The sequence below is a fragment of the Camelus ferus genome, chromosome 32 (genome assembly GCF_009834535.1).
Source record: "Camelus ferus isolate YT-003-E chromosome 32, BCGSAC_Cfer_1.0, whole genome shotgun sequence".
Taxonomy (NCBI): Eukaryota; Metazoa; Chordata; class Mammalia; order Artiodactyla; family Camelidae; genus Camelus; species Camelus ferus.
In genome coordinates, this window is record NC_045727.1 from 13960337 (window position 1) to 13979569 (window position 19233).

Genomic DNA, 19233 nt, shown 5'->3' on the forward strand with positions numbered 1-19233 from the left:
TAACTTTTAGAATTTTGCATGCTAGACTACTTAAATATGGTGCAATCAGTTAACTGCTTCCATGATTTTAAGATGGACTCTGTTCTCCCCTCACTGTTGATTTGCCTTTTATTTCATAAATCACCATTTCCAGGGGATCTAAAAACATGTTATATGTTGCTGAATGTGTCTCCTAAATATTCATTACCACGCACAGGTGCCGCCGTGCAGTCAGGTAACAGCTGCAGGATTCCAGGGACCTTCCATACATTTAGTCACTTTAATCCTCAGCGCGATCTTGTAAGAAGGGTGCTGCCATCACCCTCCTACACCCTTTCGACTCTGACCCCACTCTCTGAGAAGGTCTTTGTCTCAGCTGTTGTCCCAGGAACACTGGCATATATTCTCAAGATTCCGAGGCAGGATCACCAGTCCCTCGATACAGGACAGGAGGCTCAACTACTGGTTCAACAGGATGTGGGCAAAAAACCTCTCGCGTTTCACAGGTCTTCAGCAACATCCTCCAGCACTGTGGTTTGCAAGGAGACGGGGCCAGTGCCACACCCCAGAAGCTGGAGGAGCGGGGCCGGCTGACCCCCTGCGACATGCCTCTCCTGGTGAGGTTGCCCTTCAATTCAACCCAGCTTCTATCTGTACATAGAAGGCCCGGCAGCTTCTTCCCCTGCTCCCAGTCCCTTGGTCCCTTACATAGGGTTAGGGCATTTCAGCGGGCCTTCATTTTTCTCTGGGAGCTGCTTTTACGGAGTAGGGGAAGGAACTGGGGACCAGAAGTCAGAGGACAGAGATGTAATCTTCACTTACTTCAACCGGACAAGTTCACTGCTGCATTATTCACTGAGCCCCATCCATCCATTCATTCCTCCATTCGGCCACTTTGCACTGAGGAGCCCCGGGCTGGGCCGTGAGGGTGAAGCCACCAGTAAAAGCAGACGGGGTGCCTGCTCCCATGGAAATTCGAGTCTAATGGGGAGGACAGGCGGGAGGGAAATATTTCAGGAGCCTGGACACATGTCAGGCCCTGTGTTAAGCACCCGGGATAGAGCAGGAATAAGGCAGCTCCTAGAGCTTGCAATGTCATGGGAAAAGAGCCATTAAACAAGTGTTTCAGGAGGGCACACCTAGTGCTGTGGGAACAAGGCCCTTTACCCCTCCAAACCACAGATAAGTTCCCTTATCTGTAAAGGGGAGATCCCGGCAGCTGCCCAGCCTCCTTTTTAGAGTCGTCATAAGAATCAGGGAAGAGAAAGTGCCCCCTGTTCTGGATACACCCTTCAAAATCTACCAGAAGTGTGGGCTGGGTATTCTTGTCCTGACTGGAATGTCCGTTCTGTGCGGGAACTCAGGCGCCGTCTGCAGATTCAGGAGTGGGTTCTCCTTTAGCTCAGAAGAGAGAATCATATTCTCCCAGAGCCAGAAGTCCACCCTGGACACCCCAGCGTGTGCGTCCTCTGGAGCTGCAGTAGCAAGACCCGAGGTGTAGGCTGAGCCGCCCAGATCATACTTCTGGAGACGGACCAGCCAGGCTTTGCCCGGGACCTCCAGTGTCCACCTTCCTGTCCACCTGGGGACTCCAGGCTTTGTCAACTTTGCCTCCTTTGTCTCAGACCCTCTGCAGAGCGGAGGAGAATGACACATGTTTTCTTTTGGCAACAGGAGTTAAAGGACATTGTGCTCTACCTTTGTGACACCTGCACCACACTCTGGGCCTTTCTGGATGTCTTCCCTTTGGCTTGCCAGACCTTCCAGAAACACGACTTCTGTTACAGGTACAGCTGTACTTCTGGCTGTTGAAGTAGCTCACATCCTCATTCAGCAAATATTTGCTGGGTGCCAGGCCCTCTCCCAGCCTGGGGACAAAGCAGCAAAGACAGATATCGGCTCCTGCTGGGGTGGAGCCTGCAATTGAGAGGCACCCCTATTTGGGGCTAAGAACAGGGTAGAGGAGGAAGAAAGACACCGATCAAGAGTCAGGCAATTTGAGTTCTGTCCATTTTGTTTCAAAACCTCCATCACAGGCAGGCACAGGGAGGGGTAGACGACACGGAGTGGGCTGAGGACTCGAGCACCCAGTACAGGGAAGAGCACATGCAGGGGAGCGAGCAGATGTGCACCTGCCTGTAATGGGGCCAGCCGTTGTGCATGTTATGAACACAGGCAAGGGAGCAAGATTCTGTCTGGTGAAATAAGAGTGAAGGTTTCACGGTGACCCTTAAATGAGATCATAAGGATGAGCAGCAACCTTCCAGACAGAGAAAGGTTGCCCTGGCAGGAAGGGCATTCAGGCGGGCAGGGTGAAGCCTGCCAATGCCCAGAGTGTGTTCTGGGGAGAACCGGGGAGTGAGGGTGACATGAGTGGCGGGTGTAGGCATGCGGAGACCAGGCAGTGGGATAAGGAGCAGGTGACAATAAGAGACCGCCCCAGGGAAGTCAGATTTGTGTTTGATGCCGTGCTGACAGGGAGTAGGGCCTTTATTCTGTAGCCGGGGGAGGGGGAGCTCCTGGAGGCTATTATCCAAAAAAGGCATAGAAAGATTGTGCTGCGATGAAGAAAGAAACAGAGGGGGATAAGGGGCAGGGAGGGAGACCTTCTTTGCCCACTTAGCACCATGGGCATCTCTGTTCCTTGTGCAGTGAGAAAGGGATGCACAGGCGTGGGCGGTAACCTGGCACATTGCCTGGCAACGGCGGGGGCTGGCCTGTTCTCAGGGGCCTCTGACTGCCCTTGCCAGGTGTCTCTCCCCACCGTTCGCCGGAGCTTCCGGGAACTGCCCAGCTCTGTCCACCCAGCCCTCTGTCCATTCGGTCATTTGCTCTCCCATTCAACAAAACATTTATCTGACATGTGCCAGAGCTGGCAGCTGGTGCCCCGAGTCCTTCTGCTTCTCCTCAGCTCAAAAAAAATCAGACATGGGCGTTGATCAGCCTCACGGAGAATGTAAAGCGTTGATCAACACTTTCCCCAGAAGAAAGGGGTTAGGATGGGACTCTAACTGTCACATGTTTTAAAAGGTATCTTTTCTCCCAGTAAATGTGACACAGGCTTGTAGGAAATTTGGGAAACCCCCAAGGTAGGAAATTCAGATGTCTACGAGAGATCGTGCTGTTCTTAGACTTTCGTAAGACTGCTTGTTTTCACTCACCATAACATGACAGCGTCTCCCCAAACGTGGCAAAGATGGCTTTGGAAAGAATCTTTGGAGATGGGAGGGTCATTTCTGGAAGAGCTGACTTTCCTGCGAGGCACCAGTGGAGGCAGGGAGCAGCCCCACCCGTCTCAGGAAGGAGAAAGGAAAACACTTTCAACTGCAAGTGACCCTGCCTTTGGCAAGTGACACTGCCTCTGACCCACAAAGAGCCTGGGGCTGGCCCAGCCTGTTCCAAGTGTGCTGGAGGCCAGGAACGCCCACTGAGCAAGGGCAGCAACCTTGTCCCACAGAGCTCTGGGCAAGGGGTGACCATCACCAGACAGCCCTTTAGCTAATCTCTCTGCCTTCCTCTCTTTCTGCCCTTTCATTTCATGAACGAATAGTATATTCACATGGTTCAAAACTCAAAGAGTGTAAAATACACAGTGAAAAACCTCCCTCTCCCACTTCCCCAGTTCTGTTCCTCGCACACAACCATTGTGTTTGTTTTTTGTGGGGATTTTCCAAGAGATATGCATATAAATACGTGCCTATAAGCAAATATACATACTATATATTTCCTGCCCTCTTTTTAGTATTTAATACTGGCATCTTACGAGTGCTATGTGTACTATTTGCATTTTACTTCTAAATGTAATGTGTATCTGAGCATAAAGCACCTTCAGTCTTTGGTCTGGCTGGGTAGAATTCCATTGTGTGGGATACCAGACCCCAGAGATAGACATTTGAGTTTTTTCCAGTTGTTTGCTATTACAAAAAAGAAAAAAAGTCATAAAGAATAACTTTGCACACACATCATTTTGCACCTTTACAAGCATATCTGAGGAATAAATTCCTAGAAGTAGAATTTCAGGAACAGATGGTGTGTGCATTTAAAATGTTCATGGATCTCGCCAAATCACCCTCCATAGGGGTTGTTTGCATTTAGCCTCCCACCAGCAGTGTATCCTGGCAACGCCTGAGTCTGTTTGAGCCAAACTGCCCTCTGTCTTCTTCCGGGGGCCATGCTGTCTTTTGGCCTACTTACCCTCTGCTGTGTACAGCACCGCACTAGGGAAAAGTTGCTGGAAGCCAGCCAATCGACGGACACATGTTTACAGAGTACCTGCTACATGTCCAGCACTGGCCTGGGCACGGGAGCTGCACTTCTGGCTTCAGGAATCTTTAGCTGTTCAGAGGTAGAATTTTAAGTTGTGAGAACGGCGTATTCTGAGCCCTGTGCCTCTCGTTCCGGGCAGGAGTAATCACACGGGTGAGTGTGATCAGAAAGCGTGTGGCCAGGATGGAGAGTTTAGATCTGAGTTGAGGCGGGTGGTGGTGAGGTTGCTGAGGTGAGAAGCAAGGTTGGCCCTGCTGTGCCAGGTATGGATGTACCAGAGAGAGGAGTTACAGTTTGATATCACAGGCAGTAGGGAGCTGCTGGCAGTTTTTGAGGAAAAAAAAAAAAAGTAACCTTGTGTTTGTTTTTCAAACCTCAGTGAGTTCTGGGTGGCCCTTCAATGCTCTGTTAGAATGAGCCCATTTGGACCTTTATTTCCGACCTGATGGGGGAAGTAGCTACAGGTCACTTTCCACGAGGCCCTTCTTGGCACCACCACGGTGGGACCATCTGGGGCGAGCTTTGGGAAGAGCCAGGGTGGTCCTGGGAGAAACTGTTGTGGCGACAACTTGGGAGCCAGAAGTGGGCCTTCCCGCTCCCTTGAGTTTGCTTTGATTCTCCAGTGAAAGGTGATGTTTGTGAACTAATCCAGCCTTTTCCCCGTGTGTGCCACCACAGGCTAGCTTCCTTTTACGAAATCACAATTCCTGAACTGGAGTCTGCAATTAAGAAGAGGAGGCTTGAAGATAGCAAGTGAGGCGGGGACAAAACTGAGAGTGTTGTTGTGGGAGGAGAAGCCCCGCTCAGGCCCTGCCCTCCCTGGGCTGCAGTGTCCCCATCTCTAAGTCAAGGGGCTGGGACTAAGGACCTCGTGGATTTGGCTGGTGTGTCCCTACCTAGCAGCCTCCTGGCCTCTGCAGCTAAGCCTTTCCCCCTCAGCTGTCGCTCCAAGCTCTTATTAACCTGCTGGGACCTGACCCATTATATGAGCTGAGAAGTGACCCTGGAACCAGGCCTCTCAGAGTCTGTGTCCTTTTCCAGCTGCTGTCCGGAGTGAACTGGGAGGCCTTCTCAGCCCCTGGGAGAGTTGGGGCAGGGCGGACCTGCAAAGGCTGGGAAGAAGCTCCCTCGATGCCTTTTTGCCTCTCAAATCTATTTTCCCCTCCTCTGGCCTTCAAAGGCTGCTAGGTGACCTGTGGCAGAGGCTCTCCCATTCCAGGAAGAAGCTACTGGAGATTTTTCACATCCTCTTGAACCAGATCTGCCTTCTCCCAGTCCTGGAAAGCAGGTCAGCCCTCGGGAGCCACCGCCTGGGTGGAAGAGCCTTCCCTCACTTCACCTGCTCCCTCCCCTGCTCCAGGTTGCTAAGCAAAGATGGAAAACCAAGAAAAATGCCTCCTTCCTCTGGCTGGGGCTGGCCGGAGGCCTGGTGGCGGGGTGGCGGGCGGGGAAGGGAGCCGCAGATTGTCTGCCGGGAGTGAGCTCATCTTCCCTGCGTCCTGTTCCAGCTGTGACAACATTCAGGGCTTCATCGAAGAGTTCCTTCAGATCTTCAGCTCTTTGCTACAGGAGAAGAGGTGAGCGTGCAGCTGAGCTGGGACCTGCAGTGGGATGGGCCGTGGCTCTCCCACCGGCCCCACAAGGCCTTATGTAATAGAGCCCCTGCCCTGTGCTCACTGTGCTGTTAGCTTCTGGCATTTGTCGGGGCCATGCTGTCTTTGTGGGTGGGCAGCAGACATGGGGAGTTGCCTGCAGCAAACCAGCCCCTATGGCCCCAGCCCTGTCCACCCCCAACCCTGTCCACCCCCAACCCTGTCTCCTGTCTGTGGCAGGTTCCTCCGGGACTACGATGCACTCTTCCCCGTGGCTGATGATGTCAGCCTGCTGCAGCAGGCCTCGTCAGTCTTGTATCCTTCTGCCACGGCCCCTGGGGCGGGCCTGGCCTAACCGGGCCAGACCCAGAGGAGCAGAGAGGCAGTTAGCCCCAGAACATGTGGTCAGCTAGCTTTCCCTAGATGTCTGCCAAGGCCCCAGCCTCTGTTTCTGGAGAAGATGACTGCTCCAATCCTCAGGCAGATCAGTCCTACTTTCTCTAGTCTTTGCTCAGCATCTGGGCCTGTGTGACCAAGATGAACTCAGCCCTGCCCTCGTGGACCTCACAGCAGGACAGGAGACAGAAAAGTAAACAGGCAGTTAGATAGAGTGTTGTGTGGGAGAAATTTGGGGGAGCAGGGAGGACAAGGGGAGGCATCTAGCCCAGTGGAGCTTGGGTGAGTGTGTCACACAGAAGTGAAGTCCAAGTTGAGAACAGCAGAAGGAACAGGAAGTGGCCAGGCCTGAGCTAAGTGTTCCCAGGGGACAGAGGACAGAGCAGGCGTGTCTGAGGAGCCCACAGAGGTTGTGTGCAGATTGCAGGGGCCTGAGGGGAAGGGGTCTGGTGGAAGGGGAGTTAGGCCATACAGATGAGCTGAAGGCAAGCAGATCTGTATGGCCTGGCATGGCCCTCACTGAGAAGTTTGGGGTCAGCCCTGCAGGCACTTGGGAGCCGTGGAAGGGTGTGAAGCAGAGGGTGACATGGTCACTTTCGTACTTTAGGAAAACTCAGTCCCACACAGGAAGGAGCAGGGACTGGCCTGGGACCTCCGCGAGACCCAGGGGCCATGAGGACACTGTTTTTGGCCTCCAGCATGGCTAATGCGGTTTGGATTAGAAGTGGAGTGAGGGAGTCTAGGGCAACTCCCAGACGGCTGGCTTGGCCATGCCCTGGGTAGTAGAGACGGAGGAGGGACCAGGAGGAGTGGGCCCAAGGGTGGCTTTTGGTGGCTGGGGTAGGTTGCTCAGTCCTGCCTCAGGGACACCCTGTGGGCCCCCAGCCTTTGCAGAAGCCCGCCACTGGTTGGACAGGAATCCCAGTGGTAGTACCCCCACCAGGTCCTCCTCCTGGGGGTCAGTGCAGAGGAGGAGCTGCTGGCTCGTCCAAACCCCATGTCCTGGGACACTCTGGTGCAAGCCCCTGGCCCTGTCTTTAGGCGGAGCTGCTTTCTGCTAAGGGGCAGGTACTGGGTTCTGAGGCTAGTGTGGCTGTGGTCTGGCCTGTATCCTCATGCAGCCCAGGTGCCTGTGATGCCCACTGGGTACAGCCCAGACAGCCCCTGGCAGAAGCCATGTGGTCAGATGCTGGGGAAGGACTGAGAAACGATGCTGCCTCAGAGCTGGGGAGGAGAGAGGGCTATAGTCCCTGGGAGAGAGGCTCCTTAACACGTCCTCGCAGGGATGAGACGCGGACTGCCTACATCCTCCAGGCGGTTGAGAGTGCATGGGAAGGGGTGGACCGAAGGAAAGCCACCGATGCCAAAGACTCACCGGCAGCTGAGAATCCTAATGGGGTCATGGAGATGGCAGAGCCAGCTGGTGGGATGTCATCACTTCCTAACTCGGAGGAAGAGGAGGTGTGTGCCAGGAGCCCCATTTCCCCTGCTTCCCCTGCCCCTCCAGGCCCCTCTGAGAGGCAGGGGCAGCGGGAAACCTCCCGTCTTTGTTCCTGCTCTCAGGGAAAAGGGTTTTTTGACGGCCTTGTGCTGCTGGGCAGGTCTGCACTGCCTCTCGAGAGTTCTGCACTGAGAGTGTGCTGGGCAGGGTGTGAGGAAAGCAGGTTGCTTAGGTGTCAAAGCCTCCATTTCCCCTCCACGAAAAGAAGCAATGGGGCTTTTTCCATGTGAAATCACTGGCGCTCTCCTCTAAACAGATCACGGTGGAGCTTCTTTGGTTGCAGCTGGGAGCAGTGCCTGGTCCCAGCGCTTGGCTCCCCGGAAGCCCCTCTGTGGGGCCTCAGGGCTGCACTGAGCCAGAGTGGAAACCTCTGACCTAGTGCTTTCACTCCAGGCTTTTCCAGAACTCACCATCGCCAAGCCTGTGGCTGTACTGATTGGCCACGGAGCCCAGGATTCTTCCCTGCGTGTCGGGAAGCAACATGACATGGGGATTAAGACCGCACAGTTTCTGGGGTCAGGCAGCTCGGGTGTGTGTCCTGGATCTGCCACCCACCAGCTGTGTCACCTTAGGCATGTCCCTCACCGGTAAGGTGCGGGTAGCCGCTGTCCCCACCTCCATGTGGTTGTGGGATGCCCAGAGCTGCCACATGGAGCGAGCGCTCTGAGCCTGGCTGGCCCTCCATGCTGCTGTTCTTCCTGTTAGACCCATAGGGCCCTGGCACGTGACAGCCCCTTCCACCTTTGCCCCCTTTTCCCCTTGTGGCTTCTTATCTCAGACTTGGAATTTATTGGTTTTTTAATCTGTGAATTTCTTTAAATGAAAAAGCAGTATATAAACTGAATCCCTCTTATTGAAAAGATGACAAAAGGCAGCATCTCCACATGGTCTATGTCTGGTGGTTGCCATTCCCCTTGGGCATCAGTCATCAACTTGTCAGAGTGGGAAAAGGACCTGATTCCTGGAAGCCACGGCTGTTTATGGAGAGCCTAGTCCATGCCAGGGACTGTGCTCTGTGCTTTATGTGCATTTTCTCTTTGAACCATTGGAAACAACCCCATGAGGAGGATGGTAGTATGCTCGTTTTATAAGGAGGGACCTGAGGATCAGAGAGGGAAAGTGCCTTGCCCAAAGTCACACAGCCAGAAGTAGCTCAGCCCCCTTTTTCACAGGGGAGGAAATGGAGGCTCAGAGAGACTTAACTGACTTGGCTAGGGTTCCTCGGCCAGTAGGGGCAGGGCTAGGGCTCAAACCAGTGCTGTTGGAGGTCTGTCGGCCTGCCACTCTGGCCTAGCCTTCCCCTCCTTCACTCTGGCTCTACCCGCAGTGCATGGGGGCAGCCGCTGCCCTAGGCCCTGCCATGTGCGGCGTGGAGCTGGACTCACTCATCTCCCAAGTGAAGGACCTGCTGCCAGACCTCGGCGAGGGCTTCATCCTGGCCTGCCTGGAGCACTACGGCTATGACCCGGAGCAGGTCATCAACAACATCCTGGAGGGGCGGCTGGCCCCTGCCCTCAGCCAGCTGGACCGCAGCCTAGACAGGTGAGAGAGGCAGGTGGGAGGAGGTGCCTGGCTCTCTGCCTGCCTTGGGGCCCTTGTCAGGGATCCTTCCTAGTCCCTCTGCCTCCCACTCTTCTGTCCCTCGTGTCCCAGTGACCAGCTTGTTTTCTCTTCCCCCCATCAGTATCTCCCAGCCATGGAAGCTAATGTCCTCTTTGGGGAAACAGAAACCTCAGGCCCCCAGGAGGCTCTCACATGCCCCCTGCAGGGCAGAGAGCAGGCACCACCAGACATCACAGGGATGTGACAGAGGGGTCACAGGCCTTCAGAGCTCTGAAGTCGCTGGCCTACCCTGTGATTGCCACCTTCCCAGTAGATTCCTGAGGGAGGACAGCCAAAGCTTCTCACTTCATTGACACCCACCCTTCCTGGGTTGGGCCCACTTCTTTTCTGAAGGCCTTCAGGGGGGCAGCAGAAATGAGTGCATGAATGGCTGTTTCTTCCATGAAGAAATGATGTTTATTGAATGAATGAATGAAGTTAGCTCTGCCTTTGGACAAGTTCCTTAGCCTCTGTGTGCCCATTTTACAGATGCGGACACTGAGGCACAAAGAACTTGCACGACCTCTGACTGTCTATCTCATAGGGCTGTTGTGCACATCAGATGAGGGAGGGAGACTTTCAAAAACAGAAAGGAAACCTGTGTGACTGGCAGGTGGGACTGAGGGACACTGGGTGTGGGGTGGCTGCACGCCCAGGCAGGGGCCAGATTGGGCAGGTTTTTAGGCTGTGTTCCAGGTGGGGTGCAGGTAGGCATCCACTGGCCAGGCCCTCTGAAATGGATTTCTGTGCCACCCCCCAGGCAGGTGAAGCCGGACCCAACGCCCCTGCTGACGTCTCGTCACAACGTCTTCCAGAATGACGAGTTTGACGTGTTCAGCAGGGACTCGGTGGACCTGAGCCGGGTGCACAAGGGCAAGAGGTGAGTGCAGTGGACTGGAGGGCTCCAGGGACCCACGTCTGCAAGTGCAGAGAGAAAGCGAGCGAAATTCAAGGCCCCCATCTTTATGGAACTGGCCACGGAGCTTCAGCTTGGGGCTCTCCCTGCAGCTGGGACCTGTGTGCTCCCAACAACCAGTCTCAGGCTGGCTCTCTACTGATCCTGCTTTAGGCTCTAACTCCACACACGGAGGTTGTTAGTCCTTCTTGTTGACAGGATAAGGCCAGAGAGACCAAAACCAGCCCCTCATCACTTCTTACATCTTTAAAGGCTTCCATCACCAAAACTCTGGATGGGAGAGCTGGGCAGTGCTTCCTAGCAGCTGCTTCTTGACCTGAATTTCTCTGTTATGTGACAGGATGAGAAAATGAAGGACCTGTACTGAGTGAGCTTTTCAGAAGTGAACATATTCTGTTTTAAGGCCTTTCTACTTATTTTTAGTTTATGTCCTTCTTACTTTTCTGGCATTGAAAAGTCCATTCGTGATTTATTCATTTATTCAACAAATATTTGCCTGGTGCCTCTAGGCCCTGGATTTATTAGGTGCTGGGGATGTGGTGGGGAGTGAAACAGACATGGCCCCTGCCCATGTGGAGTCTGCACTAATCAACTTGGCAAACAAGCAACATAAAACTGCAGATAAAACAGATTCGATGAGGTGGCGGTGCACAGGCTTTGAAGCCTCTAGTCGGGGCTTCCATCCAGGGAGAAGGGCTCCCCGGAGAAAATGACATGGGACTGTTTGTAGAAGGTCAGGGAAGGGTCAGTTCTGTAAAGGGAGAAGGAGACGCTTTCCAAGCAGAGTGAATAGCAGAGGCATTGGCCCCAAGGCCTCGGGGAGCATGGCAAGGGTCCCCAGCCAACATATTTTGTGTTTTGGAAAGCACATCTGGCTTTGGAATGGAAGCCCCTTGCAGGGACTGAGAGTCACCAGCCATGGTGGAGAGGATGAGACATTGACAGCCCTCTGTTCGTCCCCCAGAGTTCTCCTGAGTGGGGTTGGTTCGTGGAATTCAGAAATCTGGGAACTGCTGGGCAAGTGCAGATTATCCTTTAGGCCGTGAAGTTCAGAGAGGGGAGGGGACCTGCCCCATTCTTGTGAAAGGAGCCCCAGTAGCAGAAGCACAAGCTGCTTCCCCTTCCCAGGGCCGCCCAGTGCTGGAAGTGCGGCTGGCTGAGGGCTTGGGGACCAGCCCAGGGCAATTGTAAAGCCATCTGGCTGGCTGGACGGGAAGCATTTGCAAACTGCTTAGTCATACACATTGCGACATCCCCGGATCCCAGGCTGGAGATGTTATCCCGTATCAGTGGCCGCTGTTCCAGGCCAGAATGACCCTGCTGTGGGGAGAGGGGCAGACAAAGAGGGCTGTACCCCTGCTCGAAGGGCGCGCCAGGCTGCCTGGCAGAGAGACTGGGTAGCAAATGTTTACTGAACTCGTGCTGTGTGGCCCAAGGGTTGGGGATTGCAAAGAGGCAAAGCCTCTGTTCGTGTGTTCGTTATTTATTGATTCATTCAGCAAATATTTATTAAGCGATTTGCTATCACCAGATTTGCTATCCTCTGCTAGAGACCAGGGAGACAAGGTGAACAGGGCACCTGAGCCTCGCCCTCCAATGGCACAGAGACCATGGGAAAGACTTAGACCCATTAAACAGTGACAGAGCTGGGATGGGACATAGAGGGACCTCAGTGGGGACACTTGTCCTGATCTGGGCAGGGTGGAGGGACTCAGAGCCCTTAGCCCTGCCTTCACAGAGCACATGAGAAATTAAGTAGCACAAGGCAGATCACCCTTGAGTTAAAACATATGACTGTCGTTAAACCAGATTGGATGCAGTCAGGGACTCAAGTAACAAGGAACTCTGTTCCCTTGGGTGATAGGGAGTCACCAGGTAGGGCAGCCTGGGCTTGACTGACCTGTGGTACAGCCACATCATGAGATCCTTTCCATCTGGGAACTGGCTCCATCAAGGCCGCTGGGTGGCTGCAGCTGTTTCAGCTGTGACCTCCAGAAATGACCAGGAGACTTTTCCCAGAGGCCTCCAGATTCCCCTCACATCTCACTGGGGAACTGGGTCCCAGGGCTGAGGTCCAGGGTTCCAGGAGAAGGGAGAAGGGGAGGAAGACCTGAACAGAGTGAAGGTCTGTTAGGAGTAAGGGTCAGGCTTTCCCTGAAAGTGTGGTTGTTGGGTAGACACTAAGCACATGTGCTACAGATACACAGCTAGATGAAGGCAGTGTGTTTAAGGTGGGGTCCCCTGACTCCTGTGAACTGAACAGTGGTACCCTGGGAGATAATGTGTTATTTCTCAAAATGGTTCTATTGCCAAAAATGTCTGTGTACTCTGTGTGCCCTTTGGAGAGCTATAGGGCACATCAGCATGTTAAAGGCTCTGATAAGTCCTGTGGTAAAACAAATAGGATTCATTCCACTGAGCTTAGCAGGTGCTAGGTCCACTTCTACTCATCTTCTAATTTCATCCTCACATCACCCCTGGGAGGCAGAACCATGTCTTGGCAAGGATGAGGGGATTCCTACGATCACACAGCTCAGAAGTAGCTGAGCAGACGTGAGTTAGAGCCCTGTGTTCTGGCCCTGGCTCTGCTGGTCAAAGCTGGGTGACCTTGGGAATATTACTCTGCCTCTCTGGATCCCCTGAGTCCTCACGTGGAAAAGGAGAGGTTTATTTGCCTCTGCAGGCCCTGTAGAAGTTTAAAGGTGGGTGTCACCCAACTAAGGGCCAGTTTGAGTTAGGCTTTGAAGGAGAGGCTGGAGGTAGTGAGGCAGGGAAAGGTGGCCAGGCCCACGTGTTCCCTGGGCTTGCTGCCATCTTGTAGGCGGTCGAGTAAGCAGCCTGTTCCAAAGACAGTCTCCAAAGCTGCTTGATTGACGTTCTAGCCCCTCAGGTGGATCCTTTCCTGGCTGGTTTTGCCCCTGATTTTCTTGTCCTTCCTGGTTCCAAATGAGGTCATGGGGCCAAAGCCACACCTTCCTGGATGGGGTATCCAGGGCACCAGGCTCCTCTGTCCTTACCTGTATTGTCTCCTAGGACCCAGCTGGGGCAGGTGCAGTTTGGCAGGCTCCTCCATCTGGTCTTGCCAGGGAGTCACATAACCAGAGGCCACACAGTGTGAAAGAACCTCCCTCCTGCCCAGAGTGGGGACTGGGTAGACCGGGAGCCGTGGGATGTGGCAGAAGGAACGGTGACAGCTCTCATTCATCCTCAGTCCCCTGGCCCAGCACAAGGCCCGGCACCTAGTAGGCCCTCAGGAAATGCGTGCTGATTGAATGGATGTGCTTCTGCCAGTGGCACCAACCACCTGGACAAGCTTGGCCCCTTTCATGTCCTCTCTGCCTCTTTGCTCTCCAGCCCTCAACGTGGCAAGGAGAGCCAGCAAAGGGCAGAGGCCTGATTCCTCAGGTGGAAAAGGAGAGGTCACAGGCCCCCTCTTCTGGTGTGATGTGAAAGGTTCCCATGGACTGAGATTTTCCCCTGGTCCTAATCGGATGTCTCCACACCATAGAGCCTCCATTACCCCAGCTCGGCTCCCCGCCCCGAGTTTACTTCTGCTTTCTCAGTGTTTCCAGGGCATGCCCGCCTTCTCTGTGCACATTTCTGCTCTTGGCCTGTCACCCCCACGAGACTGAGTTCCATGAGGGCAAATCTACATCTTACTCTTTTCTGAATCTCTCCCCGGCCCAGCCTTAGCATCCTGCCAAGCACATAGTAGGTCTTTAATAAAAACTGTCAAAGGAAGCCAGATCCTCACCTACCACAGGGGGACTGCAGTTCTGACCTGCCCCAGGCTCCCTGGCAGACAGCCCGCCAGACCCAGGCACCTGCCCCTCCCTGCACCAAAAGCCAGTTAATAGAAGATTTTTATGGACACTACGGGCTTTGTGTCTCTTCTTTTTTTTTTTTTTTTTTTTCCCACTACCCTTGATACATTCCAGAGGCCCGATTTCACAGCTAAGCTGGATTTTCTTGCCTGGCATCTCGTATTGATTTTCCCCTGCAGGGCTAGAAACTACATTCCACAGGCTTGAACGTCTGGCAGGCCGGGTTTTTCTACAGATCTGCAGAGCCACGAGTCAAGAGGCCTGAGTCCCCACCAGAGCTGCGCTGCAGCTCGCTGGGTTCCCAAACCGTCCCTCCCCTGCCTCCGAGTTTCCTCACCTGTGATATGACAGGAGTGAGACTTTCAGACCTTTTCTTGCCATGCAGTCTGGACGATTGCCCCGCAGAACAGACAAAGGGCCGCTGTGCTCCATCAGGGGTGAGAGGAAGAGTCCAGGACCCCTCCTGGCCCCTCATACCCGAGGTCCCCTAGGGTTCCTCTGAGCTTGGTAGGAAATCTACCCTGTGGCCTTGATCTTTCTTAAAAAATTTGTTTTTAAGTGGAGGTACTGGGGATTGAACCTAGGACCTCATGTGTGCTAAGCATGTGCTCTACCCCTGTGCTATTACCCTCTCCCTGCTCTTTCTAAAATTTTTGTGTTTTAAAAGATTGGGATCACCTCAGGCCCCCTATGGGAGTAACCAGTCAGTGGTTGGGGGGGCTTACTAGCCCTCTCTCTGTGCCTTTACATACATAGATAGATGTGTGCCCGCAGGATCGGGCAGCTGGTCTGGTTTGCTTTCTGCTTTTTATACAGATGGGATCATACTGTGTGCCTTTTCCTATGCTCGCTTTTCTCCTGAAGAATGTCTTAGAATTCTTTCTCCATTGGCAGAAACAGATCGCCGTCATTCTTAAGAGCTGCTGCCCAGGCGTTCTGTAGTCCGGATGTGGCCCAGGTCCTTTGGCCATTTCCCTCGTCAGTGGACAGGAGTTACTCTCCACTTTCCTCTGTTAAAACAACGCTGAGAAGAAAATCCCCAGTCTGACCCCTTTGTGCACATGGCCAGCACTTCTCCAGGGCAGACGCCTCTAAGAGGAGTTCCCTGGCCGATGGGTGGGCAGTTGCCCCTGGGATGCCCTCCAAAGCGGCTAGACACCCCTTCCGGAGCTTGATCTCAGCTGTGCAGCCCGAAGCGGGGAGAAGTGAGCTGTGGTCTCTCAGACTCTTGTGCTGACCCCCTCTTCCCACGCCTTCCAAGCCTGATGGTTTTCCCTGTCTCTCCTCGCTGTCCCCTCGACGCCAGGAAGGGAGAGAACACGCGGAGCCTGGTGAACGACAAGCGGGAGGTGCTGGCGCAGCGGCAGCGCTATGAGCAGTACAGTGTGGTGCTGGAGGAGGTAGGTGACCCGGGCCCGCCGGCCCTGCTGGGCGGGGAGACCGGCCAGCCCCGGGCCCCTCTCAGCCCCGCTTCTGCCGGTGCAGGTGCCGCTGCAGCCGGGTGAGGGCTCGCCTTACCACGGCGACGACTACGAGGACGAGTATGATGACACATATGACGGCAACCAGGTGGGCGCCAACGATGCTGACTCGGACGATGAGCTCATCAGCCGCAGGTGAGGCTGGAGGGATGGGGCAGAGCGGCCCTCCCATAGGCTCTTGTTGATACGGGGTGGGCGGGGAAGCCAAGGCCCAAACCCAGGCCTCCTGACTCCACCCCCAGCCAACCTCTGTGCCAGCTGGTCCAACCTACCCTGTGAGTGAGTCAGCAGTTATTTGGTCTCATGCAGGAGTTTTACATTTTTCTTCTTAATTGTGGAAAACTTTTCCCAGGGGAATCTTATGGAGCTCGCTCAGTTCCCCAGTAAAAGCAGAGCTGCCCTGACTAGAGAGGACTGGAGACCCCCCATGGCCCCAGCTCAGCCTCTTCTAGGCCCCCTGCGTCAGACCCTGGGACCCTCGCAGAATCCAGGGGCTGGAGCAAAGCTGGCTTCAAAAGTGCTTTGATTTTTCCCCACCTCCCAAGCCCTGGCGGCCCCTCTCATCCAGCAGGATTCCCTCCGCCCTGCGGCTCTCTCTCCAGGTTTAATCTAGTCTTTGATTTCACTTTCTCTCTAAACCCTCAGGCCCTTCACCATCCCTCAGGTGCTGAGAACCAAAGTGCCCGGAGAAGGGCAGGAAGAGGACGAGGACGAGGAGGAGGCTGAGGATGAGGCCCCCAAGGTACCTCCTTGGCAGGTGGCAGATGGAAGTGGGGGGTATAATTCTGAGGGGCGAATCAGGAGCTGCTCCCACTCCTTGCATCTGGCCTTGAGGCAGGTCCAGAACCACTGCCCAGGGTGGGAGCAGGGGGTCCCTTTGAGCCCAGGATGTCTGCTCGGAGAGCTGCTGGCTTAGAATCCACCTCTGCTGCCCTATGAGGGCCCAGGGGATGGATCACAGGCTGGGTCTTTGAGCTGCTGGGTTCATTAGGCCCAGGAGCCTGGGGGCCAGGAAAGGGGGCAGCTGTCGACCTCCGTGCCCGGGTTGGCAATTCTTAAAATTAGAGAGGCATTAGAGCCCAGAGGGCCCTTTGGAGGTCATCTGGGATGGCGGGTTTGAAAAATTCTAGTTTTTAGCCGCGAAACTTTTTCTTCAAATGAAATCTTTTTTTTTTTTTTTCAAATGAAATCTTAACTAGAACCTCATATAAAACAGACAGAAGCAGTGCTGCCCAGGTTGAGTGGGGCAGCAGCCGGCGACCCCTGGATCCCTCAAGCACTCCTGCCAGGGTGACAAATTCAGATGTGTCCAGGGCCAGGCCACCAACATAATGAGTAGCAAGGCCTGACAGAAACGCTCCCTTCTAGGGCCTCACCCTGCTGCGCTGTGGCATCCCCCACTCCTGGCCTGGGGGCATCACCAGATGGGGCCAAGGACAGCCTCACCACAGCTTAGGGAAATGGGGCAGCTCATTCTTTTCTCCCCTCCTCTCCACAGCCCGACCATTTTGTGCAGGACCCTGCGGTGCTGCGGGAGAAAGCAGAAGCCAGGCGCATGGCCTTCCTGGCCAGGAAAGGGTGAGCATTTGAAGAACTGTTTTGGTGGGAGGGAACCCATCTGGGAAAAGCCCAGCCAGTCATCCCAGAAGCCCACATATAAACCCCAAGTGCTTTATGTGTGTTAATTGAGCTCTGGCAACAAACCTATGAAGTAGCTACTATGATCATTACCCTCATTTTACAGGTGAGGAAACTGAGGCCAAGACATGTTAAGTAACCTGCCAATGGTCACACAGCTAGAGGTGGTAGAGCAAAGATTGAGTCCAGGTGGTCTAGCTCTGGGGTCCACACTTGTAACCATTACTTGTTAGACACTACAAGGGGTTTATCCCCCAGTGTGGGAACACGATGTGTTACAGCTGGCTGGTGTCAGACTGTAAAACGTGGGAGAGCTCAGACACACAGGCAGATACGCATACATCCTTTATGGCTGACACAGGCGTGATAGGGACAGGGGCATATGAGCTGGGACCTTAAAAGTGGAAAATGTGCAAAGGACTTTGTCATGTGAGGGCAAAAAGGCAAGAAAGCTCAGGGTGGTCAAAGGGATCTTTGGAGGAGACCTGGGAACAGGTTTCAGAGACCCCTCTAATTCACCCCCTTGTCTTCCCCATGGGGCCAAGGACCTGCCCCAGGTCCCTCCTCCACTTAAGGCCAACCCAGGGGTGGTAGCCCAGTCCCCTGCCCTGGCCCTGAGACTCTCACGGCACTGCCCACTGGATGCAGGGGCCCTCGCCAAGGGGGAGGGCATTGGATCTCATTCTGAAGGCAGTGGGGAGCCCCAGAAGTTTGTTGGACAGAGAACAAAGCAACTCTGATTTCTGATCCATCCCAGCCCCCTGAGCACAGAGCTCTGGGCACCCCCAGCAGTTGAGATGGTCTGAAGAGGCCCTAGGTCATATCTGAATGCACTTGGTCTTTGGAGGTCACCAAGCAAGGCCCTGAGGTGTAGAGCAGGAGTCTTAGCTCACCCGTAGCATGTGGCCCTGGATGGAGAAGGTAGGGGATCCATCCCCAAGCCCTCCTCCTCTCCTTGTTGTGGGCTGCGGTCAGCCCACTAGCTGGTCAACCCTCACAGCTTAGCCAGGGGCCCATCTGGAGGCAAGGCAGCAGGCATGGGGCTGGCGGGAGCCCCCTGCCAGGCTGCATTTCTTCTCCCACCAGAAGCTGGGACATGGGTGTCCTGGCCCGTGGGACAGGGCTGTGTCCTCTCCCAGGGACCTCCAAGGACAGCGATGGGCTCTTCCCATCAGGGCCTCCACTGGCTGATGGGTTCTTCCAAGGTGGGTTGTTCCTCTCTCAGGTACCGGCATGACAGCTCGGGGGCGGTGGCCGGCAGCCCCCGGGGTCAAGGACAGAGCCGGGAGACAACGCAGGAACGCAGGAAGAAGGAAGCCAACAAGGCGACTCGAGCCAACCACAACCGGAGAACCATGGCCGACCGCAAAAGAAGCAAAGGCATGATTCCGTCCTGAGGCTGCTGCGCCAGGGCCAGCCGGGCCTGCGGGGCTGAGTTACTGCTGCCTGGGTCCTCCTCACCAGTTGGCCCCCTGCTGGGGCCCCAAGTTCAAGTCCTCCTCTCAATAGCCTCAGCTTTGCCGCCCCTGAGAAGGCTGCCTCCTCATCCACCAGCCAGCCGTGAGCGCCTTCCTGCAGAACACACAGTGCCTTATCCCACGGCGGAGGAACCCATGGGGCCGGCGAGCAGGTGAAAGGGACGGGGACAGAGCCCCTAGGCAGGCCCCCCCCAAGCCTCGTGCAGCAAGACACCACCTCCCTTTCTCCCTGGACGGCAGGAAACCTGTATATTCAAAAACAAAAAACAAACAAAAAAGGCCTGCGAATAAAGTTTTTGACCCTTTGAAGGAGTGATCCCTGATGGGCCCGCCACCTGCTCCCCGTGTCCTGTTTCTTCAGTGACAGCTGCCATTGGGAGAGGAAGCAGGCGGGACCATGCCCTTTTCATCAGCCTTTCGTGCTTGCCTCTCATTTCAACCCCTCCTGATCCCACTCTGCCTTGCTGTGTGGCCCTAAGAACATCACTCCCTTCTCTGAGCCTCCGGTCCCCGCCTGTGGAAGGAGGGGCTGAGGGTATGAGGTCCTGCAGTCCTTTCCG

General features: G+C 54.7%; 1 protein-coding gene across 7 annotated transcripts in view; it reads left to right on the plus strand.

Annotated features, from left to right (window-relative positions):
- ASCC2 (activating signal cointegrator 1 complex subunit 2) overlaps positions 1-19007 on the plus strand; it is a 35523-nt gene extending 16516 nt beyond the window's left edge. For all 7 annotated transcript variants that reach the window (XM_014554177.2, XM_032471351.1, XM_014554178.2 and 4 more), the window contains 14 exons: positions 486-596; positions 1654-1766; positions 4924-4998; positions 5426-5533; positions 5754-5822; positions 6078-6152; positions 7517-7694; positions 9062-9276; positions 10097-10216; positions 15383-15476; positions 15562-15692; positions 16203-16299; positions 17056-17135; positions 18421-19007. In XM_014554177.2, the coding sequence (XP_014409663.2) occupies positions 486-596; positions 1654-1766; positions 4924-4998; positions 5426-5533; positions 5754-5822; positions 6078-6152; positions 7517-7694; positions 9062-9276; positions 10097-10216; positions 15383-15476; positions 15562-15692; positions 16203-16299; positions 17056-17135; positions 18421-18592 (1638 nt within the window). In that variant the 3' untranslated portion in view covers positions 18593-19007. The remainder of the gene's footprint in view (positions 1-485; positions 597-1653; positions 1767-4923; positions 4999-5425; positions 5534-5753; positions 5823-6077; positions 6153-7516; positions 7695-9061; positions 9277-10096; positions 10217-15382; positions 15477-15561; positions 15693-16202; positions 16300-17055; positions 17136-18420) is intronic.
- The last annotated feature ends 226 nt before the right edge of the window (positions 19008-19233 follow it).